The sequence below is a fragment of the Bufo bufo genome, chromosome 6 (assembly GCF_905171765.1).
Source record: "Bufo bufo chromosome 6, aBufBuf1.1, whole genome shotgun sequence".
In the NCBI taxonomy this organism is placed as follows: domain Eukaryota; kingdom Metazoa; phylum Chordata; class Amphibia; order Anura; family Bufonidae; genus Bufo; species Bufo bufo.
The window spans coordinates 232,949,840-232,970,814 of NC_053394.1; the positions used below are offsets into that span (position 1 = coordinate 232,949,840).

General features: G+C 42.9%; 1 protein-coding gene across 1 annotated transcript in view; it reads left to right on the forward strand.

Moving 5' to 3' along the window:
* CDHR1 (cadherin related family member 1) overlaps positions 1 to 20,975 on the forward strand; it is a 191,453-nt gene that overhangs the window by 156,874 nt on the left and 13,604 nt on the right. Inside the window, exon 15 of the mRNA XM_040436306.1 lies at positions 2,039 to 2,267. Coding sequence (XP_040292240.1) covers positions 2,039 to 2,267 — 229 coding nt within the window. The remainder of the gene's footprint in view (positions 1 to 2,038; positions 2,268 to 20,975) is intronic.

A 20,975-nucleotide genomic window follows, 5' to 3' on the forward strand; every position in this document is an offset into this window, starting at 1 on the left:
ACAGACTTGTACATCAGGCACTAGGCATGATGCGTGCATCACTTCATCTGCCTATCTTCTTACCCTGATGCACCCATCACTCTGGAACAGGGTAAATCTGGACTCATCAGACCACATGACCTTCTTCCATTGCTCCAGAGTCCAATCTTTATGCTCCCTAGAAAATTGAATCCTTTTTTTTTGGTTTGCCTCACTGATTAGTGGTTTTCTTACGGCTACACAGCTGTTCAGTCCCAATCCTTTGAGTTCCCTTCACATTATGCGTGTGGAAATGCTCTTACGTTCACTATTAAACATAGCCCTGAGTTCTACTGTTGTTTTTCTTCAATTTGATTTCACCAAACATTTAAGTGATCGCCGATCATGATCATTCAGGATTTTTTTCCCCGCCACATTTCTTCCTCGAATACGATGGATCCCCACTATCCTTCCAGTTTTTAATAATGCATTGGACAGTTCTTTACCCAATTTTAGTAGTTTCTGCAATCTCCTTAGATGTTTTCTCTGCTTGATGCATGCCAATGATTTGACCCTTCTGAAACAGACTAACATCTTTTCCAAAACCACAAGATGTGTCTTTTGACATGGTTGTTTAAGAAATGAGAAGCAACTCATTGCACCAGTTGGGGTCAAATAACTTATTGCCAGCTGAAAGATAATAACCCATGTAGTAATTATCCGATAGGAGGGTCATAACTATTTGCTTAGTTAAATCCAAGTGGTGACTTTTTTTTTTGGACAGGCAGTGTATGTAACTTTTTGGCGTATATCTGTCACAGATTGCAGTGCAAAGCCCAGGTCTAAAAAAGGGGACACAGTACCATTTTTTACACCTCTTTAGGCATAGAAAATGGTCTAAATCTATGCCAGCAAGGGAGCTGGTGTAGATTTAGACAGGCGATCGATGTTTAGAGGCAGACGCTTCTACATTAATTCGGCTCATCCACTGCCAGCTAAAGGGCTATTAAGACCGGTGTCTTAATAAATGACCCCTTCGTTTTTACTTTTTAAGACATTTGCAAACATTTTGTAAAGTTCTGTTTTCACTTTTTCTTTATGGGGTATTGAGAGAGAGCAGATTGAAAGTGGAAACTTGATTTTGGATGGAAACTTGATTTTGGATGGAAACTTGATTTTTTAAATTTTAGTACAAGGCCATAACTAGAGATGAGAGAAGTTTTGAAAAATTTGATTCGCCACCTTCATCAAAGTTTGACAAGAAATTTGATTCATTCCGAGTTAATTCGTCATGAATCGTTATAAATAAGGTATACCCAGGCCACTCTGGCTTAGGGTACGGCCACACGGAGCGGCCCACAGCTGCCTCTCATTTAATAATGAAGACCACACTTTATTGTTGGTCTTCATTGTTAATGGCTGTGCGACACCTTTAATGCACCTTTAATCAGGGGCTGTACCCACTTCTCCAACCCCAGTGCTCTCCTGCCCTACAGGTGATAGCCCTTCTTCTGAAATCTGCTTTTCCTCCTTTACCACATCATCTAATATCGATGAGAATATGTCATCAGGAACAGCTCCTCTCTCTGCATCTTGCTGACTTTTCTAGAACATAGAGACTTTGAAGGATGATTTGGAAGAATTAAAGCCAGAAAAATATGAGGATGGTCATCATTAAGACCTGGCCCCCCGAAGGGGTGCAGACTGGATGGTATTGGTTGGCACACTGGCACTGGAATAATATAGGCTTCCATTTTATTGGTATTGAATTACATATTCTAGTTTACAGCTGATGTAGAATAAGTAAATGTAGTAATAAATAAAACTGACGCAGAATAAGTCTCCCTGCACTCTCCCGAATTCCACTTTGAATGCTTCGCTTGGCTCAACAGTTGCCGGAATGTAACAAAATGTGAAAAAAGTTAAAGGGCCTGAAGACATTCCGAATGTACTAGCCAAGTATTTCTGAAGCATAAGATGTGCAATATTATCCAGATAATTTGCTCTACTGAATTAACAATGCACTAGGAATCACATTTCACTGACTAAATATGTTTTATTGGGTTTTTTTTGCCTGCAGCTTTCTTATTCATCCCACAACTGGCATAATCTATACACAGCCTTGGGCCATCTTGGATGCTGAGGAAAACTCAAAGTATAACTTTTATGTTAAAGCCGAGGACACTGAAGGGAAGTACAGCTTAGCTGAAGTGTTTGTTACTGTGTTAGACATTAACGACCATTGCCCAGAGTTCAATGAAAATATTCAGCAAAGGACTATGGTAATTGGTACACCAGTAAAAATAGAGGTAAGTGATTCATTCAAAGGAACCTGTCATCATGAAATGCTGTGTAATCTGTAGCATTTTATAGAGCAGGAGAAGCTGAGCAGTTTGATATATTGTTTTGTGGGAAAAGATTCAGTAAAACGTGTAAATTATATATTAAAATGTCTGCTCTTTTTGAGCTCAGTAGCAAAGTAGGCTGTCTTTTCAGTGATTGATAACATTCCCTCTGTAAATGTGTATACATAGATGGCTGTCAGTCACTGATAGTTGTACACAGGGGAGGTATTATCAATTATCAATAAAATTCCTTCTGTAAATGAGTGTAGTTACATAGATATCTGTCAGTCACTGATATACACAGAAGAGGTGCTATCAGTGATCTATAGCATTCCTTCTGTAAATGAGTGTACTTACATAGATAGGTGTCAGTTAGGGATGGGCGAACTTCATATTTTGTTGTATAATCTGAATTGCGTTATGGATTCAGTTACCACGGACCATAACGCAATTCCATGACGGAATGCATAGGCATTCCGTTATTCATTCCGTCCTAATAGAAGTCTATGGCCTGTATAACATATCCGTCCGGTTTCCGTTATGCGGGAGAGGACTAATAGAATTCCGTTATGCATTCCGTCATGTAATTGCATTATGGTCCGTGGTAACGGAATCCATAATGCAATTCACATTATGCCACAACCCGAACCTGAACTCGAATTTCAAAATATGAAATTCGCTCATATCTAGTGTCAGTCACTGATATCTATACACAGAGGAGGTGTCATAGTTTTATTCTGGCTGCCTCTCGGCATGTTTGCCGTGCTGCCGCTGGAACTCTGGCCCGCCCCCATTATAGTCAAAGGTGCTGCAGCTGTAGTCCGAGGACATGAGTGCACTAGTGGCAGCATGGATCCGACAGGCTGTTCACCCAGTTTCTTAAGATCAGGAGTTTATTCAGAATTGTGCATAACATTTTTGCTCCCTGTGCAAAGCCATAACAAAAGGACTCTGTAGGCAAAAGAAAAATATATTCGTCATTCAATGTTGCACTTATCTGTTGAAAAGCCTTGTGCAGTGTAAAAGTTGAAAAAATTAAAGAATAACTGTCGTATTTTTTATTTTTTTTGGAGTATTGGATTGTGGTGATTAATATCACCTTGGTGGCCCTATTTCAACTTTTCACTGTGTATTTAATTACCCCTTAATTCCACATTTTTGTTCCCTGTACTGCCTACTTTTACCTGTGCTTAAAATAGGGTTGCTAGGCATGGTCCGTCTATCTGTTGATAGACGGAGCACGCAGCGCGCAGGCTCACATTACTGACAGCCGGGGACTGTAAGTAAATGATTAAAGCCAGGTCCTCCCCAGCAGCTGATAACAGTGCCTGGTCTGTGTGCACTTCTCCCTGTCCCTGCGCTTGTCAGACGCTCCCTCACTCAGCATAGCTGGAGAATGCAGAGTTGGAGCAGCGCAGACCAGGGAAGGGAGATCTGCCATCTGCTCAGTATATAAATGAAAGCAACATGTGGTAAGAGGACCCCTTTGTGCTGCTGGAGATTAACCCTTTAGGGGGAGGGCTTTGGTTACTGACACTTTTGGGGGGCTATTGTTACTGGCCAGTGCATGTAAGGAGCTCAATGCATTGTGGGTAGTGAGGGCAGGCGGGATTAGCCTCAGGGTGAGGGCAGTGGTGCCCATCTTAACTGAATAGTGAAATTGCAGTTTTATGCAGACTGGTTGCTAAGGGCTGAATCTTATTAAATATGGGGTAAGTCAGTCTAATAGTAACTGATTCTGAAATATCATGTTATAAGAAACTACATATATGAAAATTTAAATTAGGGTTTAAATGTGACAGTTATCCTTTAAGGGCCTACTTGCCGTTCAGCGTTGCATATGTGGTAAAGCACACAGGCTTTTTTCGGGAAAATTTATGGGTGACCATACACTTCCTTTTGCAGTATGGACCGAGCTACTTAGTGGTGAAATTCTTTATGTGACACAGGCTTTCTTTGGGAAAATTTATGGGTGACTGCACACCTCCTTTTGCGGTATGGACCGAACTACTTAGTGGTAAAATTCTTTATGTGACACAGGCTTTCCTTGGGAAAATGTATGGGTGACTGCACGCCTCCTAAAACGGTATGGATCGAACTACTTAGTGGTGAAATTCTTTATGTGACACAGGCTTCCCTTGGGAAAATGTATGGGTGACTGTACACCTCCTTTTGCGTTATGGACAAAACTACTTAGTGGTGAAATTCTTTATGTGACACAGGCTTTTTTTTGGAAAATGTATGGATGATTGTACACCTCCTTTTGGGATATGGGCCGTATTACGTAGTGGTGAAATTTCTTATGTAAAAGGGGCTTTTTTGGGTGACTATACACCTCCTTTTGCTGTATGGACCGAATTACGCAGTGGTGAAATTTTTAATTTCAAAGCAAACTCCGCTGAATCTCTTAGGAAGTCAATGTCTCTAACTATGCCTCTCGCGCAATTTACTCAAAATATATTATTTTGATGTAGAGATCCAAGAATTATTTTGGAGTCATGTAGTGTTATGCAAGCCATGTGCAACCTCTCTCATCAATCTCACGCTGTTCTTCACCTGGTTTGCCTGGGCGAACAGAGTTACACATAGAGTTGAGCGGACAACTGGATGTTCGGGTTCGACGGGTTCGGCCGAACTTCAGAAAAAAGTTTGAGTTCGGGACCTGAACTTGACCTGAACTTGACCCCAAACCCGAACTCCATTGAAGTCAATGGGGACCCGAACTTTTGAGCACTAAAATGGCTGTTAAAATGTAATGGAGAGGGCTAGAGGGCTGCAAATGGCATCAAAATGTGGTTAAGAGCGTGGCAAGTGCTCTGCAAACAAATGTGGATAGGGAAATGACTTTAAATAACATAAAATAGGAAAAAATAAAAAATAATAATCTTGATCTAGGAGGACGAGGTCAATATGGAGTAGGAGGTTGAGGAGGCGGTGGATGTGGCGGTGTAGGTGGAAGCGGCGGTGAAGGAGGAGGAGGTAGCCTACACTGCTTTTTGGTTTTAAATTTATTTTTATTTTTTTAAATTAGGGTACACCCCAAAACATTTGGAAATATAACCTGTGATAACCCCCTCCAGTCGTGCTAAACACACGTTCAGACAATACACTGGCTGCAGGGCAGGCCAGCACCTCCAAGGGGTAAAGGGCAAGATCAGGCCATGTGCCCAATTTGGAGACCCAGAAGTTGCAGGGGCTGACCCCTGTCAGTCAGTTCGTGTAGGCGTGTGCATACTTACTGCCCCACCATGTCGCACGTCCCCGTGATGTTGATGATCCAATTTGATATCTGCTCTATAAACTTTCGATATTCTTTTATGCGCCTACCATGGTGATCACAGGTGGCGGGGAATCAGGGTTCCAGGCTGGAGAGGGAGCGTGAGAAAGAGAGACCACATCCAAGGGAGGATAATTTTTTTCAAATTAAAAATTATAGAGCGGAAATATGGGACAAAGTATTAAAGCGTAAAAGTGGGACAACTTTTTTAAGTAAATTTTAATCCCTGTCAACTCTGCAGAGCAGGGGTTTCTATCCGGCAAAATTAGAAAAATGTCACCTGACAATGTAATTGACGATTTTTTTAAATTTATGTTCCTGTCACCTATGTAGAAGTGCCCCAGTGACATCCACCATCCATTTAGATATCTTCTCTATCAACTTTCGATGTTCTTTTCTGAGCCTACCATGTTGATCACGGTTATCGGCGAATCAGGGTTCCACGCCGGAGAAGGAGCATGAGAAAAATAGACCAAATTTAAGGGAGATAAATTTATAAAAAAATATTTGGATCGATCGGAAATATGGGAAAAGTTATTGAGGCTCGAATGTGGGACAAATTACAGAAGCGCAAATGTGGGCAAAAAGAGTAAAGCGGAAATGTGGGACACATTATTAAAGCGCAAATGTGGGCCAAAAGAGTAAAGCGGAAATGTGGGACACATTATTGAAGCGCAAATGTGGGACAAAAGAGTAAAGTGAAAATGTGGGACAAATTATTGAAGCGTAAATTTTGGCCAAATGAGTAAAGCGGAAATGTGGGACAAATTATTGAAGCGCAAATGTTGGCCGAATAAGTAAAGCGGAAATGTGGGATAAATTATTAACAAGTTGTACCACATTTGTGCTTCAAAGTTTAAGCATTGAATGAAAGGAGTTGGCGCGCATCAATTAAAGAAGAATTTCTGAAATTTTATTCCCTGTCACCTATGCAGAGCAGGGGTTTATTCACATCTAAAATTGTAAAATGTCAACCCAAGAATGTAACAGAAAAATTACTGAAATTTATTAACCTGTCTACTTGGTAGAGCAGGGGTCTATGACAGAAAAAAATTGTTTATTGTCACCCGAAAATGTAACAGAAAAATTATAGAAATTTATTAAGCTGTCAACTAGGTAGAGGAGGGGTATATTACACCCAAAAAATTGTCAATTTCACCCGAAAATGTAACAGACAATTTTATATTTTTTTTTTACCTGTCTACTCGGTATAGCAGTGGTACATCACACCCAAAAATTTGAGAATTTCACCCGAAAATGTAACTGACAATTTTTTATTTTTTTTACAGGTCCAATAGGTATAGCAATGGTACATCACACTCAAAAATTTGTGAATTTCACCCGAAAATGTAACTGACCAATTTTTATATTTTTTTTACTGGTCTAATAGGTATAGCAGTGGTACATCACACCAAAATGTAACTGACAAAGTAGTGAAATGACATAAAATATAATACATACAAATAAAAAAATAAAAATTTGATTTATGAGGTGGAGTTTCATATGGAGTAGGAGTTTGAGGAGGCGGTGGACGTAGCGGTGGAGGAGGACGAGGTAGCCAACACTGGTTTTTGGTTTTAATTTTTTATTATTTTTATTAGGGTACACTTCAAAAGAGTGTGAAATATCCAAAATGCAAGAATGAGCAATTGCTCTGCAGTATAACAATGGCTGGTTAAGGCCGGTATACATGTCTATTGTGCACAAGGTACGGACAAGTCCTGTGGGATCCATGCCTGGTTCATTTTAATGAATGTGGGCTTGTCCACATTGGCTGTGGACAGGCGGCTGCGCTTGTCTGTGATGACGCCCGCTGCTGTGCTAAACACACGTTAAAATAATACACTGGCTGCAGGGCAGGCCAGCACCTCCAAGGCGTAAAGGGCAAGCTCAGGCCATGTGCCCAATTTTGAGACCCAGAAGTTGAAGGGGGCAGACCCATCATTCAGTACGTGTAGGCGTGTGCACACATATTGCTCCATCATGTTGGTGAAATGCTGCCTCCTGCTAAGACGTTCCATATCAGCTGGTGGTGCTGGTTGTTGTGGCGTGCTGACAAAGATTTTCCACATTACGGCCATGCTAACCCTGCCTTCTGAGGTGCTGGCAGTGCCCCAGCTGCTTTGACGACCTCTTCCTCGTCCTCTGCCTTCGCCTTGTGCTTCCACTGTGCCCCTGCTGTCAGGTGGGAATGCCACCAGCAGCGCGTCTACCAGTGCGTCTACCAACGATCACGCTCCAGTGAGGGAATTAAGGACGGTACGTTGTCCTTGTATTGGGGATCCAGCAGCGTGGCCACCTAGTAATCAGCACAAGTTAGAATGTGGGCAACTCGGCGGTCGATGCGGACACACTGCAGCATGTAATCGCTCATGTGTGCCAGGCTGCCCAGAGGAAACGAAAAGCTGTCTTCTGTGGGAGGTGTATCGTCTGTGTCCTCTGTATCCCCCCAGCCATGCACCAGTGATGGCCATGAGCTGGTCTGGGTGCCACCCTGCTGTGAACACGGTTCCTCCTCCTCCACCTCATCATCCTCCAGAACTGTGCCCTGGCTGGACGATTGTATACCTGGCGTTTGTGGGTGCAGGAACCCACCCTCAGAGCCACTTGTGAATGACTGGCCGGAAACCCTACGAAATGATCCCTCTTCCTCCTCCTCCGCCACATCCTCTTCCATCATCGTCAGCAGGAGGCATAGAAGTGGGATAGTTACGCTGAGAACTGTGGCACTGGCCATGTTGGTGGCGTTGGTGGAGTACTCGAAAATGAGCAACAAGGAACACAGGTCTCGCATGGAGGCCGAGTCATTGGTGGTGAAGTGGTGCTGTTCCCCCGAGCGACTCATCTGTGCGTGCTGCAGCTGAAACTCCACTATCGCCTGCTGCTGCTCGTACAGTATGGCTAGCATGTGCAAGGTGGAGTTCCACCTTGTGGGCACGTCGCATATGAGGCGGTGAGCGGAAAGTCCGAAGTTACGCTGCAGCGCTGACAGGCGAGCAGCAGCAGGGTGAGAACACTGAAAGCGAGCATAGACGGCCCGCACTTTATGCAGCAGCTCTGACATATCGGGGTAATTTTTAAGGAATCTCTGCACTACCATATTCAGCACATGCCCCAGGCAAGGGATGTGCATCAAATCGGCTAGTCCCAGAGCTGCTACGCGATTTTGCCCATTATCGCACACCACCAGGCCAGGCTTGAGGCTCACTGGCACCAACCACTCATCAGTCTGTTGTTAACCCCTTAAGGACTCAGCCCTATTTCACCTTAAGGACCAGGCCATTTTTTGCAAATCTGACCAGTGTCACTTTAAGTGCTGATAACTTTAAAACGCTTTGACTTACCCAGGCCGTTCTGAGACTGTTTTTTCGTCACATATTATACTTCATGACACTGCTAAAATTGGGTCAAAAAAGTTAATTTTTTTTCATAAAAAATACCATATTTACCAATAATTTTGAAAAATTAGCAAATTTCAAAGTTTCAGTTTCTCTACTTCTGTAATACATAGTAATACCCCCAAAAATTGTGATGACTTTACATTCCCCATGTCTACTTCATGTTTGTAGCATTTTGGGAATGATATTTTATTTTTTGGGGATGTTACAAGGCTTAGAAGTTTAGAAGCAAATCTTGAAATTTTTCAGAAATTTACAAAAACCCAATTTTTAGGGACCACTAAAGGTCTGAAGTCACTTTGCGAGGCTTACATAATAGAAACCGCCCAAAAATGACCCCATTCTAAAAACTACACCCCTCAAGGTATTCAAAACTGATTTTCGTTAACCCTTTAGGTGTTGCACATTTATTGGCAAATGGGGATGAAATTTGAGAATTTCATTTTTTTGCCTAATTTTCCATTTTAACCCATTTTTTCCACTAACAAAGCAAGGGTTAACAGCCAAACAAGACTGTATCTTTATTGCCCTGACTCTGCCGTTTACAGAAACACAGCATATGTGGCCGTAAACTACTGTACGGGCACACAGTAGGGTGTAGAGGGAAAGGTGCGCCGTATGGTTTTTGGAAGCCAGATTTTGCTGGACTGTTTTTTTGACACCATGTCCCATTTGAAGCCCCCCTGATGCACCCCTAGAGTAGAAACTCCATAAAAGTGACCCCATCTAAGAAACTACACCCTTCAAGGTATTCAAAACAGATTTTACAAACTTTGTTAACCCTTTAGGTGTTGCACAAGATTTAATGGAAAATAGAGATACAATTTAAAAATTTCACTTTTTTGGCAGATTTTCCATTTTAATATTTTTTTCCAGTTACAAAGCAAGGGTTAACAGCCAAACAAAACTCAATATTTATGGCCCTGATTCTGTAGTTTACAGAAACACCCCATATGTGGTCGTAAACTGCTGTTCGGGCACACGGCAGGGCGCAGAAGGAAAGGAATGCCATACGGTTTTTGGAAGGCAGATTTTGCTGGACTGTTTTTTTTTACACCATGTCCCATTTGAAGCCCCCCTGATGCACCCCTAGAGTAGAAACTCCAAAAAAGTGACCCCATTTTAGAAACTACGGGATAGGGTGGCGGTTTTGTTGGTACTAGTTTAGGGTACATATGATTTTTGGTCGCTCTATATTACACTTTTTTGTGCGGCAAGGTAACAAGAAATAGATTTTCTGGCACTTTTTTTTGTTATTTACAACATTCATCTGACAGGTTAGTTCATGTGGTAATTTTATAGAGCAGGCTGTCACGGACGCGGCGATACCTAATATGTATGCAATTTTTTTTATTTATGTAAGTTTTACACAATGAATTCATTTTTAAAACAAAAAAAATGTTTTAGTGTCTCCATAGTCTAAGAGCCATAGTTTTTTCAGTTTTTGGGCGATTATCTTAAGTAGGGTCTCATTTTTTTGCGGGATGAGATGACAGTTTGATTGGCACTATTTTGGGGTGCATGCTTTTTGATCGCTTGCTATTACACTTTTTGTAACGTAAGATGACAAAAAATTGCTTTTTTACACAGATTTTATTTTTATTTTTTTACGGTGGTCTTCTGAGGGGTTAGGTCATGTGAAATTTTTATAGAGCCGGTCGATATGGACGCGGCGATACCTAATATGTATACCTTTTTTTTTTATTTAAGTTTTACACAATGATTTCATTTTTGAAACAAAAAAAATAATGTTTTAGTGTTTCCATAGTTTAAGAGCCATAGTTTTTTCAGTTTTTGGGCGATTATCTTGGGTAGGGTATGATTTTTGCGGGATGAAATGATGGTTTGATTGGTACTATTTTGGCGTACATGCGACTTTTTTGATCGCAAAATTTCAATTTCCTAATAGTTTTTATTTTTTTATTTTTATGGCGTTCTCCGTGCGGGAAAAGTAACATTACCGTTTTATAGATCAGGTCGTTACGTACGCGGCGATACCAAACATGTGTAGGGAATTTTTTTTTTTTTTCATTTTTAATCAGTAATAAATGTTTTTTTTGATTTTTACTTTTTTTTCACTTTTTTTTTACTTTTTTTTTGACCCAGACCCACTTGGTTCTTGAAGATCCAGTGGGTCTGATGTCTGTATAATACAGTACAGTACACTATATAGTGTTTTGTACAGTATTTTACTTACACTTTGTCTGAACAGATCTCTGCCTTTAGCACAGATCTGTTCAGCACCATGGACAGCAGGATGCCTGAGAAGGCGTCCTGTTGCCATGGGAACCTTCCCCGTCTGCTCAGTTGTGGTCAGAACTTCGCAGACGGGGAAGGGTAAGGACGGGGCTGTGTGGGGGCTGTCTGGGGGCTCTCTCCCTCTCCATCCGGGGGCTGCAAAGGCACAGCAGCCCCCCGATGGGAGAGGGAGGGAGCCCCCTCTTACTGTTAACTTACTGTTAACTTTTTCCATACAGCAGTCCGTACGGACCGCAGTTTGGAAAGGGTTAAACGGCTGACATCTGCACAGATGTCAGCCGTTTATACCAGGGTGTCAGCTATGTGCTGACACCCTGGTATACCCACTGGCCACCAACGAATTTTCAAGAGGAGGCGGGCGTGGGATCGCGATCCCGCCTGCCGCACCGCCCGCCTCCCGCACTGCCCCCACCGCCCACAACCCCCCCCCCCCTTCCTGCACCACCCACCGGCAAAAAATCATGCAGGGGTGCAGGGGGGGTGCAAAATCTATATTTTAGGAACACTAAAGTTTCTGATCCCTGCAGAAACTGCAGAAACTGCAGAAAGCGCATCAAACGCAGGTCTGAATTGACCTGCGGTTTGCAGCGATCGCCGATAGGAGGGTCACATGACCACCCCTGGCGTTGTGACAGGATGCCGGCTGAATGATTTCAGCCGGCATCCCGTTCCGATTAACCTCCGCGGCGCCGGAATCGCGATTTAAAATTAGGACGTACCGGTACGCCCTGAGTCCTTAAGGACTCGGGAAATAGGGCGTACCGGTACGCCCTGCGTCCTTAAGGGGTTAAAGGCCCGTCCACAGCTCCTGCGCGGTGTGGGGTTTGTCCCCCAAACAGATAAGTTTTAAAACTGCCTGCTGTTGTTTACCCCTGGCTGTGCTGAAGTTGGTGGTGAAGGTGTTACGCTGACCGGATGAAGAGCCGGTAGAGGATGAGGAAGCGGAGTAGGAGGAGGAAGCAACAGGAGGCAAACTGAAGCGCCCTGCAATCCTCGGTGGTGTAAGGACATGCACCAAACTGCTATCCGCCTCATGCCCAGCCGCCACTGCATTTATCCAGTGTGCTGTTATTGAGATAACGTCCCTGACCGTGCTTACTGGTCCACGTATCCGTAGTGAGGTGCACCTTGCCACAGATGGCGTTGCGCAGTGCACACCTGATTTTGTCCCCTACTTGGTTGTGCAGGGAAGGGATGGCTTGCCTGGAAAAGTAGTGATGGCTGGGCACGACGTACTGTGGGACAGCCACTGCCATAAAGCCTTTAAAACTATCTGTCTCCAACAGACAGAATGACAGCATTTCAAAGGCCAGTAATTTAGAAATGCTGGCATTCAGGGCTAGGGATCGTGGGTGAGTAGGGGGGTACTTCCTCCTCCTCTCCAGTGTTTGGGAGATGGAGAGCTGAATGCTTTCGTGGGACATTGTGGAGATGCTTGGTGACCTAGGTGGTGGTATTACTGGAAGATCCTCTGTTTGCGGGGTGGCAGGTGGCACTGTCACTCCAGAGGTGGATGGAGTGGCCGAGACTGCAGCAGAAGAGGAAGCAGAAGGAACCAGAGACCTTTCTTAGTTTTTTAGGTGTCTACTCCACTGCAGCTCGTGCTTAGCACTTAAATGCCTGGTCATGCAGGTTGTGCTCAGTTTGAGAACGTTTATGCCTCACTTCAGGCTCTGATTGCACAGCGTGCAAACAACTCGTGTCTTGTCGTCAGCACATTGTTTGAAGAACTGCCACGCCAGGGAACTCCTTGGAGCGGGCTTTGGTGTGCTCGGTCCCTTGCTGCGGTGAGCAGTAGCAGGCGTACTATCTAGAGGACGGCTGCTCCGCTTTTGCACCCTGCTCCCTCTTCTGCTGTGCTGGTGGCTCTGTGCGACCACCGCCTCCTCCCCCTGAACTACATAGGTCACTCGCATGACCTTGATTTCATGTGGGGTCGAGGACCTCATCGTCCTCCACATCGTCTTCCACCCAGTCTTCACCCCTGCCGTCCTTGTCGGTCTGCACACTTTCAAAAGCCCCAGCAGTTGGCACCTGTGTTTCGTCATCATCCGAGACGTGCTTCGATGGTCCTCCCATGTACTCATCTTGAAAGATAAGTGGTTGGGCATCAGTGCACTCAATCTTTTTCCACTTCTGGGGCAGGGCTAGGTGGATGGCCCTGGGAAACCCTGCTAACAGAGTCATCAAAAAGCAGAAGAGACTGCTGCATGACTTGGGGCTCAGACTGCTTGGCTGATTTGCAAGGGGGTGAGGTAAAAGACTGATGGACATGGGCTGCAGGGGCCAACTTTGATCTTTCAGCAGGAGACTGGGTGGGAGACAATGTGAAGAAACTGAAGGCACTGTCAGCAACCCAATCTTCTATTGCCTGTACTTGTTCAGGCCTCACCATTCGTAGAGCCACATAAAGCTCGACCAAATACAGCTGCAGGTTCTGTCGCCTACTCACACCTGAGGAAGGGGTTTCACTTGTGCGTGTAGCTGGCACAGATCGACCACATTATCTCCCTGCAACAGGAGCTCCACCAGCAGCACCACGACCTGGGCCACATCCCTTATTTGACGCTCTCCTCATATTTCTTGAATTTAGGATCTTGCCCTAAACGGGTGTTTAATTAATAGTAGAATAGGACAGTATGTACAGGGTGTATCTCACACGCCCTGAACCAGACTAGGCCTCAATTAAATTTGTTTGCCCAAATTGGCTGTATTTTAAATACCTGAATAGAACCCCTGTATATAAAGGGTGTATCTCACACGCCCTGACCCACACTGGGCCGCAATTAAAGATTTATGCCCAAAATGGCTGTATTTCAAATAACTGAATATAGCTCCTGTATATAAAGGGTGTATTTTACACGCACTGACCCACACTAGGCCGCAATTCAAGATTTGTGCCCAAAATGACTGTATTTCAAATAACTGAATATAACCCCTGTATATAAAGGGTGTATCTCACACGCCCTTACCCACATTAGGCCACAATTAAAGATTTGTGACCAAAATGGCTGTATTTCAAATATCTGAATAGAACCCCTGTATTTAAAGGGTGTATCTCACACGCTCTGACCCACAGTAGGCCGCAATTAAAGATTTGTGCACAAAATGGCTGTATTTAAAATAACTGAATATAACCCAAATATATAAAGGGTGTATCTCACAATGACATCTGCAGCAAAGGCTGCCAAATATTTTTTTTTTGCCCAAACGTGTGTTTGTTTAATAACTCAATATGACAGCAGTATATAACCCTGGAATTCCAAATGTTTTGATGCTGCAAGGGCGGAGCAATTGTGTATTTTGCCCAAAAAAGGGTGTTTTATTAATAGAAGAATATAACCCCTGTATATACAGGGTGTATCTCACATACCCTGACCCACACTAGGCCGCAATTAAAGATTTGTGCCCAAAATGGCTGTATTTCAAATAACTGAATATAACCCCTGTATTTAAAGGGTGTATCTTACACGCCCTGACCCACACAGGCCGCAATTTAATATTTGTGCACAAAATGTCTGTATTTCAATTAACTTAATATAACCCCTGTATATAAAGGTTGTATCTCAAAATGACATATGCAGCAAAGGCTGCCAAATAATTTATTTTTGCCCAAACGTGTGTTTGTTTAATAACTGAATATGACAGCAGTATATAACCCTGGAATTTCAAACGTCTTGATACTGCAGGGGGGCAACAATTGTGTATTTTGCCAAAAAAAGGGTGTTTTATTAATAGAAGAATATAACCCCTGTATATAAAGGGTGTATCTCACACGCCCTGACCCACACTAGGCCGCAATTAAAGATTTGTGCACAAAATGGCTGTTTTTCAATTAACTTAATATAACCCCTGTATTAAAGGGTGTATCTCACAATGACACCTGCAGAAAAAAGGCTGCCAAATATTTTTTTTTTGCCCAAACGGGTGTTTGTTAATAACTGAATATGACAGCAGTATATAAACCTTGAATTTCAAACGTCTTGATACTGCAAGGCGCAACAATTGTGTTTTTTGCCGAAAAAAGGTGTTATATTTAATAGAAGAATAAAATCCCTGTATAGAAATGGTGTATCTCACACACCCTGACCCACACTAGGCCGCAATTAATGATTTTTGCCCAAAAATGGCTTTATTTCAAATAACTGAATGTAACCCGCTGTATATAAGGTGTATCTTACACGTCCTGATCCAGAATAGGCCTCATTAAATTGGTTTGCCCAAAATGGCTGTATTTCAAATACCTGAATTGAAACCCCTGTATATAAATGGTGTATCTCACAATGACATATGCAGCAAAAGGCTGCCAAATAAAAACTTTTTTTGCCCAAACGGGTGTTTGTTTAATACTGAATATGACAGCAGTATTACTAACCTTGAATTTCACACGTGCTAATGCTGCAAGGGCTGTAAAATTGTTTATTTTGGCAAAAAGTGTGTTTTTAAAACCCAGAAAATTATGGCTGTATTTCTAGCTTAAATTGCACACTGACTAATCCAGATGTTGTATATTGCCAAAAAAGTGTGCTTTTTTTTACTAACAGAATATGAAGCTGTGTATATTAAACTTGAATTTCACACTTGCTGTAAAATAGTGGATTTTGGCCAAAAAAAAAGTGTGTTTTGAAAAATCCAGAAATTATAGCTGTATTTCTAGCTTAAATTGCACACTGACTAATCCAGATGTTTTATATTGCCAAAAAAGTGTTGTTTTTAAAATAACAGAATATGAAAGCTGTATATCTTAAACTTTAATTTCACACTAGCTGTAAAATAGTGGATTTTGGAAAAAAAAAAGTGTGTTTGAAAACCCAGAAAATTTTGGCTGTATTTCTAGCTTAAATTGCACACTGACCTAATCAGATGTATATTGGCAAAAAAGTGTTTTTTTTTACTAACAGAATAGGAAAGCTGTATATAACGTTTGGAGTTTCACACGTTCCAGATGCAGCTAGGGATGTAAAATAGTGTATTTTGCACAAAAAGGGTGTTTTAAAAAACCCAGAAAATTATGGCCGTATTTCTAGCTTAAATTGCACACTGACTAATCCCGTAAATGCACCAGATGTTGTATATTGCCAAAAAAGGGTGATTTTTTACAACCAGATTATTAGTGCAGTTTTCAAAGATTGGATTTCAATGTCACAAAAGCTCAGATGCAGTGCTGGTGCACTGAGCTTGCATATAATGGTCGCTGCCGCCGCCCACCTAACTGACAGACGGATAAAAGTAATTTTTTTTGGTCACTGGGCTCAGGGCAGGGTAAAAAGATTGTGCCCTGCACCCAACAACACTAAATGTATGTCGATCGCTGAGTTAGATTCACGTTCTGAACCCAACGATTCTCTCCTATTCTCTCCCTGAAATCACCAGCAGCATCCTCCTCCTTACACTAGTACCAGCAGAGTGACGTGCTGCGCTACGTGACTCAAAGCTATATGGAGGCTGGGTCACATGCTGCACTGGCCATTCACAGCCATGCCATTAGTAGGCATTGCTGTGATGGCTTCTAAGGGCACAGAGTTAAACGCTTGTTGATTGGCTGCTCTGCAGCCTTTCAAAAAGCGCCAAGAAAGCGCCGAACACCGAACCCGAACTTTTAATGAACTGTTCGGGTCCGGGGTCCAAAAATCCTTAAAGTTCGGTACAACCCTAACTTTACAGTTCGGGTTCGCTTTAACCCTAGTCACACAGTATCCTTCAGCAAGAAATCGAATCCTGGCTTTCTCCGTGACAACTGAAAATGGGAACCAGGGTGACCGACAACGGGAAGAACATGGTGTCGACACTGAGTCAAGGAGGGCTGAGCCATGTGCCCTGCATGGCACACATATACAATCTGGTTGTCTAGCGGTTCCTGGCATCTTCCACCCATCTGCAAGACATTCCTAAAATGGCCATGAAACTTTGCATGCACTTAAGCCACTTATACACCGCAAAGCACACCCTCCTTGACCTGCAGTGGCAGAACGGCATCCCCCAACATAGGCTGATATGCGGCGTTTCCACCTGTTGGAATTCCACCCTCCATATGTTGGACCGACTATACGAACAAAGAAAGGCCATCAACAAATTCTTGATGATCCAAGCAGACAGGAGTAGCCCCCTGTGTAACTTCGATGTCAGCCAGTGGCAGTTCATGCGTAACACCTGCCGTTTGCTCAGGCCCTTTGGGGAGGCCACGTTATTTGTCAGTCGCCAGGACTATGGGATGAACGATGTCATTCCACTGCTTCATGTCCCGGAACAGATGCTGGTAAATCTGGCTGGTCCGGGGCCTGGAGATGTGGTGCCTAGAAAGATGGCGGCAGAGTTTGATACATTTGTCTGTCAAGATCTCTGTTTACAATCAGTGAATGGGAACATCATTTATCATAATGATATGCAAACACCAACCAACCCCAGAAATAGGTCACGGCACGAAGGAGCAGTCATTTTCACAACCCGAGGTATCCTCCCTGAAGCTTGACCTCTGCAGGTTCGACAGTCTGCATTGCGAAGCTTGTCTAAAATAAAAATCCCGCAGTGCACCCCTTTGGAGGAAACTCTTGATCCGGCACAGGCTGCTTTGCTCCTTCAAAAACAATGGACTCTGTACAGCATGACACCAATGTATAATTTCTCATACACCAGACTTAAAGAGTATTCCAAGCACCTGTCCACCCACATAGCTGCCGAGAAGCAGAAGGGTCTTGCCTTTGAAGTGGGCTCAGAGCCGAACCTAAAAGCCACATTTTCCTGTTTACCTGGACTCAAAGGTAAGGACAAAGATCCACTGGCTGTGCTCATACAGATTTCATCAAAGCCTTCACTCACCGAGGCAAGCACAGAGGACCGAATTGTGTAGACAAGTTGGTTCTGCGGGATGTACACAGGGACGATCTATGGAGGTGTTACCAAAGATATTTACTTGCCTCACGCTCTTCCTGTATAAGGGCTCCGAGGCGCTCGCGGCTATCGTAGGGACGTGGTTCCAAAGAAACTATGACTGTTGTTTTGGTAAGCTGGCGATCAGTTCTCAGGACCTTACATGGCTAGCAGCGATGTAGACCGGGTGTAACGTGTCTGGATCAGTGTCGGCCACAGAGCTTGTTTTCTCTGTTCCCGTCGAACCTCGCAAGGACATTTTTTATGCCATCCACGCAGAGCAGTTAAAGACTTTATAGAATGATATTCATAAATCAAAGGACGAGGTCAGTCACGTTGGAGGAAGTGGATAATTTATTCCAATGTCTTTACTCGCAGTTCTTCAGACACTTTAAAATCCACTTATCAGCAACCCAGCTCGTCAAGGTGACGGCATCTGTGGCATCAGTGCATTGTGAAGGAAAAGTGAAGTTCCTCAGTAAGGACTAACTAATCAGAGTGCTAGGATTCATCACAGAGCTGGCCATCAATATCATCCAGTATTGAACACATGGACGACTCTCATCTCGGACCTTGTCCACAATGTTCGGGACCCCCCGGATGTCTTACATGTCTAAGACATGATCCTGCAGTGCTACTACATGTTATACCGCTTCTTACCGTTCTGTACAGCGGCTGTGAGACCTGCACATACCTAAGACTTATTTATGAAGACTTTCCTGTCTTGCCTGACCGACCAGTGACCTTCCAGCTGTGATTGTGTACCTGCACTGTTGGAATGAGCTGGAGTCGGCATGTTTGTGGACTGTCCTCAGTTATCAGCCATAATCAGTCGTTATATCCATTCTTGTTGATAAGGCAGTTTTTTTTTTCCAGTTTCTCTTTTAAATCTTGTGGGTTTGCCCCTTCTGGTTGTATTTTATGTTTGTTAAATTAATGTCCTGTTTGTTAAATAAACATGTTTTTTTCTCCCCGTAAAAAAAAAAAGAAAAAAGAATTGGCCATGTGATTTGGTAGCCAAAAGCAGGAGTGGGTACAAAACATAGAAGACATGCAAATATTCATTCACGTGTCATCTCTGTTTTGGATCCACTCCTGTTTTTTTTTTTTGGCATTATCCATACTGATGGACTACTGACCAAATGTTGAACGAGTGAAGGCGTATGCTCCACAGACAGGATAGTTTTTTATAGGTTGTTGTTCTGACGGATGAGAGGAAGGGCAAAATAATAAGTGACTTCGACACAAACCTTACTGCTGACACCCTCTCCCCTCTGTCGGGGGGCTCTACTTGTATACGCGTTAATAGAACAGGTTCTGTAGACATCTACAGTACAGACCAAAAGTTTGGACACACCTTCTCATTCAAAGAGTTTTCTTTATTTTCATGACTATGAAGGCATCAAAACTATGAATTAACACATGTGGAATTATATACATAACAAACAAGTGTGAAACAACTGAAAATATGTAATATTCTAGGTTCTTCAAAGTAGTCACCTTTTGCTTTGATTACTGCTTTGCACACTCTTGGCATTCTCTTGATGAGCTTCAAGAGGTAGTCCCCTGAAATGGTCTTCCAACAGTCTTAAAGGAGTTCCCAGAGATGCTTAGCACTTGTTGGCCCTTTTGCCTTCACTCTGCAGTCCAGCTCACCCCAAACCATCTCGATTGGGTTCAGGTCCGGTGACTGTGGAGGCCAGGTCATCTGGCGCAGCACCCCATCACTCTCCTTCATGGTCAAATAGCCCTTACTTTCAAAGTTTTCCCAATTTTTCGGCTGACTGACCGACCTTAATTTCTTAAAGTAATGATGGCCACTCGTTTTTCTTTACTTAGCTGCTTTTTTCTTGCCATAATACAAATTCTAACAGTCTATTCAGTAGGACTATCAGCTGTGTATCCACCTGACTTCTCCTCAACGCAACTGATGGTCCCAACCCCATTTATAAGGCAAGAAATCCCACTTATTAAACCTGACAGGGCACACCTGTGAAGTGAAAACCATTTCAGGGGACTACCTCTTGAAGCTCATCAAGAGAATGCCAAGAGTGTGCAAAAAGCAAAAGGTGGCTACTTTGAAGAACCTAGAATATGACATATTTTCAGTTGTTTCACACTTGTTTGTTATGAATATAATTCCACATGTGTTAATTCATAGTTTTGATGCCTTCAGTGTGAATCTACAATTTTCATAGTCATGAAAATAAAGAAAACTCTTTGAATGAGAAGGTGTGTCTAAACTTTTGGTCTGTACTGTATGTGGAATTAGCTGTAAAAGGACTGTGCTTCTTCTTGGCGCTAACATCGACCTGTAAGGCTGAGTTTACACTTGAGTTATTTGGTTAGTTTTGGCCCCGTGACTGCCCAAATAAGTGAAGTGCGCAGTGATTCGAAGAGCGCTGCCTGTCATCTGCATGTCATACTGACTCACAGTATTATTTCACTACCACAGCAGACTCCCTATGAGTGTTACTGCAAGGCACAGTGTTCTACACCACTATAAAGGCTAGCAGCCAGGAAATAGCAGTTTTTTTTAAGTAATTTGCCGCAAATAAATTCAGATCAAACCAAATTTTTCCCCAAAAATTGGGCGAACCGGCGAATCGATTTTTTTAAAAATTCCCTCATCTCTAGTCTCAGTCACTGATAGCTATAAATGGGGAGGTGTTATCAGTGATAGTATTCCTCCTGTAAATATACATAGTTATATAGATAGCTGTCAGTCACTGATAACTGTACATGGGAAGGTGTTATCAGTGATAGTATTCCTCCTGTAAATATGTATAGTTACCTAGATAGCTGTCAGTCACTGATAACTGTACATGGGGAGGTGTTATCAGTGATAGTATTCCTCCTGTAAATATATAT